At 47.3% G+C, this 11,315-nt stretch overlaps 1 protein-coding gene across 1 annotated transcript in view; it reads left to right on the top strand.

Annotated features, from left to right (window-relative positions):
- Positions 1 to 4,288: 4,288 nt before the first annotated feature.
- LOC135180002 (cystathionine beta-synthase-like) overlaps positions 4,289 to 11,315 on the top strand; it is a 29,026-nt gene continuing 21,999 nt past the window's right edge. Inside the window, exons 1-2 of the mRNA XM_064152171.1 lie at positions 4,289 to 4,315; positions 7,581 to 7,735. Of these exons, the coding sequence (XP_064008241.1) occupies positions 4,304 to 4,315; positions 7,581 to 7,735 (167 nt within the window). The 5' untranslated portion in view covers positions 4,289 to 4,303. The remainder of the gene's footprint in view (positions 4,316 to 7,580; positions 7,736 to 11,315) is intronic.

Genomic DNA, 11,315 nt, shown 5'->3' with positions numbered 1-11,315 from the left:
GGGCATGGCGGTGATGAGAAATCACCTGAGCTTTTTGATCAAATTTAGCCAACAGCTTTCACCTTGCACCAAAAAAAGGGCAGGGGGGAGATGTTTTTCAAAGTCCCCAAAGCTGTCACAGAGATCTTTTCTAAGGAACATGGTTTATGACGAAAACAAAAGCAAGTGCTTTAGTTCAGAGCGTTCCTCGGTCCCTCCAAATGCCCATCCACGTTTCTGTTTCGGTTCGGGCTGAAAAGAGCTTCATTTTTTTGCAGTCTGGGCACTGAAAGGAAAAAAACCTCATTTTTCACTGTCTTCGCTTCAAGCAGGCACTGCTTCAGGAGGCAGGCAGGAAGAGGTCCCTGGGTTATTCTGTAACTGCAGTGCCCAGAAAACACAACTCTTGCTGGAGTTGGGGCTGTTTGCAGCCTCTTTTTGAGAAACATGCCAGCTCTGCGTCACATCAGATAGCTCACGAGATTTTCCTACAACAGATTACCTCTGGCAATCATTTCCAGAGAGTTCATTTATTGCAGAAAGATCAAAGGTAATTTCATTCCTGTCCTAACACTTACAACAGTCATGGTTTTGAAAGGCTTAATGCCAAAGTAAGCATTCCAAAAAGCCTTATTCTTGCCTGATCATCTGAATGATACTGAAGTTTCTCTCACAGCTGTGTTTTGGGGGAACAGCCTGGGCCTGATGACTCCGTGCACTGCTGTGGAAAGGAATGGGGAAAGCAGAGACTGAAATTCCTGTGGGCTTTTCCTCTTCCAGTAAATCTGAACCCAGGTTTCCTAATTGCCCATCCAGCATTTGGGAACAGCCATGAAATAGAAGCTCTTTGCTGCTCTCAGCTGTTTTAGTAGTAAAGCTTGAGGAATGGGAGCAAGCATGAGAAAGAGAAAGCTTTAGGGTTGGAGTTGAGCCTAACCCTAGAATCCCAGAAGACACAGAGAGTCCATATCAGGCAGCAACTAATGCAATATGTCATTTCTGTCATTGTCTATTCCTGATTCTGCAAGATGTGTGTTGACACAGATGATCCCAGTTTAAGCAGCTAGTTAAGCATGAGACCTGAAATCAGATCAGAAACAAAATCCTTAAAACATCACTGAATTGCTAGGGGATGAGTTGGGAGCACTTCTGAAGATAAATGTGAATTAAAGGGAACAATGAATTGCTTATCTTTCCTCATACCCTAATCATTTCGGCTTGGAGAGCAATCAGCTGCTAGACACGGCAAGGTGTGGAGCAGGACCCAATCAGCATCCCTTCACGGGGGTAGGTGCTGCTCATTGGTGTCCCCTGCCACTGGGCTCATATAAGCTCAGTGCTGGAGTGCAGTAAAGGCACTTTGCTGGTGCGACTGACCGTGGTAAGTATGTCTTATCTGTTCCTGAGCTGCTTTATAATGGCAGACTGCATGGGAGCCATGCCTGCTAACCAGATAACTTTGATGGTGAGGAGAGGATTGAAAAGAAGAGGAATCTTGTGCCTTCCCTTTGCTTCTCAGCCTCCTTAAAGCTTGACTGCTTTGGGGAGTGCCTGAACTTTTAGCAAGATGTGAATAAATCTGAAAGCCAAGGAGATTCTGGTCAGTGAGATGGTGAAGCAAGTCGTCTGGAGAGCTTGTGCAGCTTCCATCGTTGGAAGTTTTCAAGACTGGAAGACAAAGCCCTGAGTAAGCTGGTCTAAATTTAGTGCTGATCCAACTTAAGATAGAAGAGTGGACTGGGGACCTCCCGAAGTCCCTTCTATCCTGGGTCACTCCATGATTCTCTTAAACAGACATCGAATTTGTCTTGCTCAGTGGCAGCAATATGATTTCTTTAAAATGAAGCAAGGAAATGGCATCTTGCTCTGACCGGGGCACATCTGCAGGTAGCTCTCTCTGCTCTGCTCTGCTGAGTTCATCTTTTTCTTCCTGCAGTTTAATTAATGAGTGTCTCGTATCAGTGTAGTCTGATAACCTAATAATTGCAATCTCCTATCTGCAAGGTACTCTGTAAACATTGGCCTGTGCTCGTTGCTATGTATTGTCAGTAACGGCAGCAGCTGCATAATTGCACGTTATCATGGCTTACCTCCAAGCTCCAGTGGATATTTCCACTGACCCTTTGTCTAGCCTGTGCTATCTCCTGTCTCTCTGTTGAAAAGAGAATAACAGGACTGTTACAGGACACCTGTAATAGCTCAGATGTCTTCGATGGCTGATCAGATCACAACTGAAGCTTCAGGGTTAGGAGGAGCATTAGTATATAAGTAACAGTTATGATAATCAGTGTTGCTTTGTGCCATAAAGTGACTTGAAGGTGCACTGGAGGCAGCATGGGGAGGTGTTTGCACTGAACATTGCTCCTCTGAGCCATACAGAAGGTGACCATCAGCAGGAGAGCAGCTCACTGGTGGTGTGTCAAGGCTCCCAAAAGACAGGAGAGTCAGATTCTTCCCATCCTTTGGTACTGTTTCAAGTCTCTGGCCACCTTGCATAGATATTATTGGTATTCCTATACTTCAGGCAGTTTCTAATACCACCTTTAGAGCCACAGTGCTTTGGGGCACGTCTTAGCTTAAATATGAATCCAGATGTAGGGTACAGTGATGCAGAGGTGGATCCAGATGTTTGGATGCAAACATCTGTGCAGTCCTGTGACTCCATGCCAGGAATAAACTAAACTTTGAGGAGACACGTGAGAAATTCTGCAGCAGAGTGCAACATAACTGTTGACCTAGTCAAGAGGCAGGTCTCAGTTCTCTGTTCACTAAGTAGAAAATATGTCTGTACCTACTTTGGATGCTCAGACAAATAAACCCCCCACTCTTGGCATTTTTCTATATCAGAGGTTGAGGTTGCTGAGCACCACGAGCAGAATGCAAGCTGGTTTTAGGAGGTGGAAAGCAAATAATTTCAACAGGGCATGCTGCCTGCAACACTCGGTTTTAGGTCTGGGTTGGCTCCCCTTAATAGGGGTGATGCTGGGGCCTGCAGCACTTCTTGGTGGTGACAAGGGAGGTGGTCAAGTGGTGCTGTTCCCTGGCAGGTGCCTGAGTGGTGTCAGGGTTCTCTTGAGCCCCCAGGGAGATCACCCAGGGTTGCCAGGTCGCTGTTCCCATTTTGTGACATTAGGCTTCCCAAGTGCTCAGCTGAAATGCAGAGCATCCTAAAGTGATGGTGCAAATCTTGGGGGGGGGGGGGGGTGGGGGTGGTGGCAGTGGCATTGGGCCCCCTCCAGCAATCCCCTCAGCTTCATGTCACTCCTGCACTGCCCAGTGCGGAAAGATGTGGCATAGGCAGTTCACCCAAGGAGCCAGAGCTGGAAAGAAGAGAGGGCTTTTGTAGGCTCTCAGAGCCCATGCTAGCTTCCTTAAGGGCAGCATCCACTGAGACAGGGAAGCCACATGCTGGTAGAGAGGAAAAAGACCTGTAAAAGCAGCCCTAACATTTTTACCCTTTGCCTCTCTTCTTTTTTTCACCCCACTGCAAAACAGTGTTGATGTGCACCACCAGAATTAACAAGGGAGAAAAAAAACACTTGTAACATCTATTTTCCCAACATTTCAGCTAGGAAACAGGGAGCTCAGTTGTGAAAGCATGCTCACCACCTCTGGTACACTGCAGCTTATCTCTGCTTTACCCACAAGTGACTTTTGCTCCTTTTCAGTTAATTCATCGGGTAAATAAGGATTTGCCTGGGGAGACATGCTCAAGGTTGACACAAATCCTGGCTTGCAAGGAAATTAACTATTTTTTTCCTTCAATCCCTGCCAAGAAGTTTGGGGGGGGGGGGGGGGGGGGGGGGAAGAGTGCGGAGTAGCAAAGTTTACTATCAGGCTTTTTGTTTGACCAGCTGCAGGGCCCAAGCTGTTTGGCATAGCTGCCCAGTACCCTCATGGTCTCTCACTGCTTTGTGGGGCTGGGGTTGGTGTCTGCAAGGGAGAAAAGATAACTCAGCACCTAACATGGATATGGATCAGTGTCCCCTGCCTGCTAAATTGCTTCAAGCTCCAGATGCAGAGCCGGGATGTGGCACGAGGTTGTTTATCTCTGTTTTTGAGATGCTTGGGTGCCTCTGGCTGAGAAGAAAGCTCAGCTACATGCCATGGGCCATTTTAGCTCTCTCCTATGGCTAGAATAACAGTGTGGTGTATTTCTGTGTTTCAGGTACACCCCAGATACAGGGAGTGAACTGCAGCCCCATCTTCCTGGCCAGTGAGGAAATCACCAGGAAAGCACAGCTCTAACCTCAGGTGGTCTCACTGTGCTGCTTCACAGCATCTCCTGCCAAGTGGGTGAAGTGAGCAAGAGAGCAGAAAGAGGATGGCAGAAATGGTAATTAAGGCTACCCTGTGGCTCACATGAATCCACAAATTAATTAGGTGATCCAGGCCTGGCCATAGCAGTCTGCTGTCTGCTTGCCTGGCTATTGTGAGCCAGCAGGTCTTTGCATGCACTGCAGAGTGTGGGTGTCAGCGAGGGGCAGAGCAGCAGCTCTATGGTCTGCGATGAAGATGATGCTCAACAGACCTGGTAGCTTCTGCTATCTGTGCTGCACATGTTGGCTTCAGCATCCTTCTGTCAGCTGCCTGAATTCCCTCCCCTCCCCAGTGCAGTAGCTAAAGTGGATTTCTCACATCCCCTTCACATGGTAACAGGCCAGGTCCTTTTGCAGGCAGTGCTCTGTATTTGGAAATCACAGAATCACAGAACATTAGAGGTTGGAAGGGACCTCCAGAGATCATTGAGTCCAACCTCTCTGCTAAGGCAGAATCCCCTAGGGTAGTCCACACAGGAGTGCATCCGGGCAGGTTTTGAGAGACTCCAGAGAAGGAGACTCCATAACCTCTCTGGGCAGCCTGTTCCAGTCCTCTGTCACCCTTACTGTAAAAAAGTTTCTCCTCATGTTGAGATGAAACCTTCTATGTTCAAATTAGTGCCCACTGCTACTTGTATTATTGCTGCAGAACCCCAAAAAGAGATTGGCCCCATCCACTTGGCGCCCACCCCTCAGATATTTAGACACATTAGATATTTCTTCTTCGTGTTACTCATTTGGTTCTATCAAACTGCAAAATTACATCTCTGTCCTCAATCTGGTTAGAAATGAGATGTTTCTTCTTTGTGGCACTGATCTGGTTATTTAAACTTGTAAAATTACATCTCTGTTCTCAATCTGGCAGTAAATGTGGAAGGAAGGTCCAACATCATACCCTAATACAGTAAAGTTAACAAGAGCATTGCACTTGCTCTAACTACAAACTACACCACCACAGTAATGTGGGAAGATAGAGCAGGCTGTGTCACAACAAGCAAGTTATCACCAACTTTCATCATCAAAGTAAGACAAGTCTCCAACCATGACCCTATTGAGCTGCAAGGTCCCTGTATTCAATGGAGGCTGAATTAGGGCAAATTCATTTCATCAACAAGCCAGAAAGGAAACTTCCAGTTACCAAAGCCTGTTCTCCATGGGGCTGGTTTGCTTAGTACAAAAGGGTGGGATTGCAGAGAGTCACACCAGAGAAATCGTACCAAAGCTCCATGTAACTCTTGTTGGTCAGCAGCACATGCTGGGAATAAGCTGTACAAAGAGAGTCTATCTTTTGTCTGCGTGTACAGAAGCAAAACAGGCAAACCAGCACAGCAAATTGCCATGGTCACAGAGCACAGGTACCATTAGAGTTGCTGTGTTTAAGAGCCACTGAGGAACTCAACCTTTGCAAACTTGTTTAACCCTTGTCTGGAGCCACTTTAACCTGCTCTGCTCCTCTAGTTGTTCCTGGTAATATAATTTTGCTTTGCTTTTTGGGAAACAAAAAAATGTTTCTCTGTGACCTTCTCCAGATCCCCCAAGATTTCCAGCCCACTCTCACCGTCAGCCACCTGCCTCATTTCCAAGCTTACGAACTCTCCTCTATTTAAGCTGTGTTACTGTGCAACTTTCTCTCTACCCCTGAGGACTTTTGCTGTCCTTTGGTGACATTTTGCTTCTATCAATTCTCTTTTTTTCACTTTTATTACACTCAGGTGCCAGAGAAGAGATGTCCTCTGGCACTTTGTGCCTGCTACCACCATACAAGTTGTTTATCTGGACTTTGACACTGTCTCCTACAGCATCCTCCCAGAGAAACTAACTGCACATGGCTTGGATGGGTGGATGCTTTGCTGGGTGAAAACCTGTCTGGATGGCCAGGCCCAAAGAGAGGTGGTGAATGGAGCTAAATCCAATTGGTGGCTGGTCACAACTAGTTTTTCCCAGGACTCAGTACTGGGACCAGTTCTCTTTAATATCCTTATCAGTGAGCTGGGTGAGGGAATCGAGTGCACCTTCAGTAAGTTTGCAGATGGCACTAAACAAGGTTGGAAGTGTTGATGTGCTTGGGGGTAGGGAGGCTCTGCAGAGGGATCTGGGCAGACTGGATTGATGGGCTGTGGTCAGTTGCATGATGTTTAACAAGGGCAAATGCTGAGTGCTGCACTTCGGTCACAACAACCCCATGCAGTGCTACAGGCTTGGAGCAGAGTGGCTTGAAAGCTGCCTAGTAGTGAAGGACCTGAGGTTGCTAGTTGACTGTTTACTGAACATGAGCAAGCAGTGTGCTCAGGTAGCCAAGAAGGCCAACAGCATCCTGGCCTGCATCAGGAATGGTGTGGCCAGCAGGACAAGGGAAGCGAACATGCCCCTATATTTGGCACTGGTGAGGCCACACCTCAAATACTGTGTTCAGTATTGGACCACACACTACAAGAAATACACTGAAGTGCTGGAGCATGCCCAGTGAAGGACAACAAAGCTGGTGAAGAGTTTAGAGAACACATCTTATGATCAGTGGTTGAGGGAACTGGGATTGTTTAGCCTGGAGAAGAAGCTGAGGGGAAGACCTCATTGCTCTCTACAACTACCTGAAAGAAGGTTGTAGTGAAGTGGAGTTGATATCTTCTGTCTAGAATCAGGTGATACGAAAAGAGTAAACAGCCTGAAATTGTGCTGGGAGAGGTTTAGATTGGGTGTTAGGAAAAATGCCTTTACTGAAAGGGTGGTCAGGCATTGGAACAGACTGCCTAGGGGAGTGCTGGAGCCACTGACCCTGCAATTGTTGACAGACATGGCACTTTGGGATATGGTTTAGTGGCCATGGTGGTGTTTGCTCAATGGTTGGACTCAGTGATCTTAGTCTTCTCCAGTTGGAACAATTCTATGATTCCACAAATATTCTCAAATCATTGCTGGGTAGATTTATCTGCAGTTTCTTCATGGCTAGGATGAGAAATACTGCTCCTGATTTCAGAATTACATACAGAGCACTGATTTTTCTAGTGGAGTGAATGTTTCAATGTACATTACAGCAGAGGATGACCTTACTGAAGGTGGTGGCCAGGTGATGGTTTGCCATGTACATGGCCTGGTATAACAGTGCAAAAAGGCAATGTTATACATCTGCTGCACTGATGTTTTTGGAATGCCAGTGCTTAAGCCTCATGCAGGCTGGCCACCCTGCCTTCACACCCAGATGGCAACTTGGACAAGTATCACCTCAGGGCCTGGCCACATGCTTTTCCTCACGGTTGATGGTGAGTCTCTGTTTCCACAACACAGGAGCCTACCAAAATGTGCCTGCTCATGAACAGCAGTTGCATGGGAAGTGAGGAAAGTGAAGCTGCCAGCACGTGGATTCTTCCCAACTTGCCCAGTCAGTGCACGTGGACTCCTGCCATGCCAGCTGCCATGTCTCCACACTCCTGTGTAGCCTTGTGAGTACTTCTCATGCTGCTTCTTCAGACAGCTCAGTATCTTCTTCTGAAGGCAAAGTACTGTTGTTGCAACAGAAGTCAGTAGTTTGACAGTAGGCTATAACAGCTGATTTTCCAGGAGGTAAAACCTACCTAGGATCTCCTCTGCAGGAAGAACTTTCTCACTCCCTTTTATCTTACAGAAAGATGTGGCTGGCTCAAGACTCATATCTGTGTTTCTCAGCAGACATTGGAATATGTCTCCTAGTTTGGGGCATCTCATTTCAGAAGAACTAAGATGGACATATTTTAGAGTTAGATTTCAACTGGGGACTTGCACACTTCTGCAAAGTGCTAGGCTCTGGAGGAGATGCAGTATTGGCTCTCTTGGTTGCACTGTAATCACAGAATCACAGAAACATCCAGGTTGAAAAAGACCCTCAGGATCACCAAGTCCAATCTATAACCCTACTCTAAAAGATTCACTTTAAACCATATCCCTAGGGACCGCATCCAAACGACCCTTAAACACATCCAGGGTTGGTGACTCACCACCTCCCTGGGCAGCTCATTCCAGTGCCTGATCACTCAGTGAAAAACTTTTTCCTAATGTCCAATCTAAACCTACCCAGTCTCAGCTTGAGGCCATTCTCCCCTGTTCTGTCTCTGATCTCCTGTGAGAAGAGACCAGCAGCAACCTCACCACAATGTCCCTTCAGGTAGCTGTAGACAGCAGTGAGTCTCCCCTCAGCCTCCTCTTTTTCAAACTAGCCATCCCCAGCTCCCTCAGTTGCTCCTCATAAGATTTATTCTCCAGGCCCTTCCCCAGCTTCATTGCCCTTCTCTGGACCCACTTCAGCACCTCCACAACTCTGTTGTATTGTGGTCCCCATTCCTCAATGCTGTTGCAGCTATTGTGTTACCAGCACATGCAGTCAGCAAAGGGCTGCAGTCTGACTGCCCTTCTCTGTTCAAACAGTCTGAGGCTGTGTGTAGGAAGATTTCTAAGCAGTAGCAACACCTTCGCCTTAGAGACTTCCATGGAAACAAGTTGCCAACGTCTGGGCTTGTAAATAAGCAGAAAATGGCCCACACCGAGGTTGCCCACTCTGAGGTTGCTCTGCTCAGATAAGCAACCTGAGAGTGCAGTGCAGGGTGAATCGACAGTTAGGAGTGCCTCTTGTCCTCGCAGCAGCAGGTTTCCTCCTGGGGTGAGGGAAGCTTGCCAGAACGCCCACACTAGGCTAGGCAAGAGGAGATTTAATGGCCCAGCAAACCAGACCCAGACGAGGTAATAAAGGTAAGGCTGTTCTAGAAACGTCAAGAGAACTGTGGACATTTCCCTGGCTGTGCTGAAGATGTAAAACATGAACTCAGCTCCAGTATATGAGGAACTGGAGCGCATGGGAGGTGTGGCACAGCTCCGTATGGATACCTACCAACTGGGAGCTGGCTGAGGGACTTTCATACCTCATGCCAGGCAGGACACAGACAACAGCACAGCCACCAGCATTTGTGAAGACCAAAATAGCCTCTGGGTCTGGCCCAGGAATTAAGGGGGAGTAGGCTCCACAGCCTGAGAGCACATCCAGCAAACATGCTTCAAGGCACTCAATCAGTGCAATCCTTGCAGCTAGTGCCCAAGGACAGAATTAGCTCTTTTCAGCCAAAGTGCTGGCTTTATTCCCTCAATTACCATGCTGATCAGGCTAACATTTTACCAATTTAGCATCAGGGTGCCACTGGGGAGAAAGGCAGGGTTGGTGCCAGGACTCAGCCCACACCCTAAACCAGCAGAGATGGGCAGCCAGACATCAGAAAGCTCCCTGGAGATGTCTTGCGTCTGAGGGGGACCATGCAGTACCACTGGGGCAGGGAGTGGAACATAAGCCACTGTATAGCAGTGAAAAAGTACACTGGGACACATCACACTGTTTACTTTCTTTTGCAGCAGTGCGTGGAAAGGGTTGCTTAGTTTCTCTGCCTTGGGTAAATCACAGATGACAGCCAATGTACAAAACATCTCTGGGCTTTCTGACATTCCCATGTGAAGCCTGATTGGGTTTTGGGGGTAGAAGCAGGGGGTAGGGTAGAGAGGGATAACAGTGTTATTTTAATTAAGAGTATTATTTATTTAAACATTTCCAAGGACACAGGTAGGCTTGTTCTGAGATCCCTTGAGCCAGTTCTAACCTGCTATAACTGCAGCAAGAATCAATTGGTTTGCCAGGACTGTTTTTCCCCAGACATCTTATGGAATAACAGGCCATCAGTAAAAGCAGAAATCATGGAGAAAAAACATCCTTGTCCACTGCAATCCTGAACTGATACCAACAGCTGCAGGACTTGAAGGGTACCAAAGACATTTGCCACAGATCCTTGTATCCCCATAGACCTGCTGCCTTCAGGCCCATGCATAGAGCTCATGCAGCAGGGAAAAGCAGCTGACAATGCTACTCTCATTTTTGTAGTAGAATATGGTAGTGATTAAGAAAGGAGTTTGATAGGAACTGCAGACAAATTGCCCCATAGTGAGAGAGGCATATTTTTAGGAGATAGTAGCTGGTGGCAATGCAAAAGAGCACTGCAGTTTGCAGTTCCCAGCTCTTCCCTCCTGGCAAAGTTCACCCTGGCACAGTTCTCTTCCACTTCCCCATCCCCTCACCAGGCTCCATCACTGCAGACCCTGGAGCTGCAAAGCACCTCACCAATCCACACCATGCCCTGCTGGGGTTCAAAGGGCATGGCAGCTTCTTGTTTACCATAGTTATTTGCCTCATTTTCTTCTGGGAGCTGACTTCCTGCAGTCTGGACATGTACTGTAATATGGTCTCTTGAGAGCCAGGCTCCAGTTAAATGCCAGCTGAAGGCGATGAAGTTTCTCCATGCCATTGCTCAGCCCCACTGAAAACCCTGAGCACTTTGGTGACTCTTAGAGCAGATGGAAAGCAGCTGCTGCTGTGGGGGAAGCTTTTTAAAGTGAGTCAGTGCCCCACATTCATTTGCCAGCACTCAAGAGAGTTTGTGATGTGCATGGTAACACAGTGGAAGGAGAGGTAGTAGCACATGCTAAAACTAACTTCTGGGCTTGAGATGTAAGAAGGCTGACTCCTTGTAGTAAAGACCTGCACTAAACTACCACCCCCATCCTCTTGCAAAACAAGAAGTGTTTACATCTAGCTTGCAAAAGCCGGCGGAAGGTGTGAGTGTCTTTAAACAAATCAGCAATGTTGTCAGCTGTGCAAGAGAAAGCTGAGCAGCAAAGAAGTGGGGCTTTGTCACCCTGCTCAAAAAGAGATGTGCTGGCTGCCAACCAGGGGCAATACACTTATGGCCCAAATAAATGCAGTTCTCATCAATGTTTTCCTTCCATCTTCTAAAAGGTTCAAGCACACAGGTTGCCTGGGTGCATGGCAAGGTGAGTTCGGTTGTGCATTTGGCAAACAAAGTCTTTTTCATTCTTGCTGCAATTGCTGTGATGTGGTTCTTGGCTTCTGCAGGAGTCTGGCAGAGGCTAGCAAAACTGGGAGGCTGGACTGCATTGATCAGAGTTCAGTTTAATTATTTGCAAAAGTATCCTCCAGAACCCTCTATGGCTTGG

Source organism: Pogoniulus pusillus, chromosome 12 (genome assembly GCF_015220805.1).
Source record: "Pogoniulus pusillus isolate bPogPus1 chromosome 12, bPogPus1.pri, whole genome shotgun sequence".
Taxonomy (NCBI): domain Eukaryota; kingdom Metazoa; phylum Chordata; class Aves; order Piciformes; family Lybiidae; genus Pogoniulus; species Pogoniulus pusillus.
Note: the sequence above shows the minus strand (reverse complement) of the source record. Positions and strands in the feature narration are given on the sequence as shown.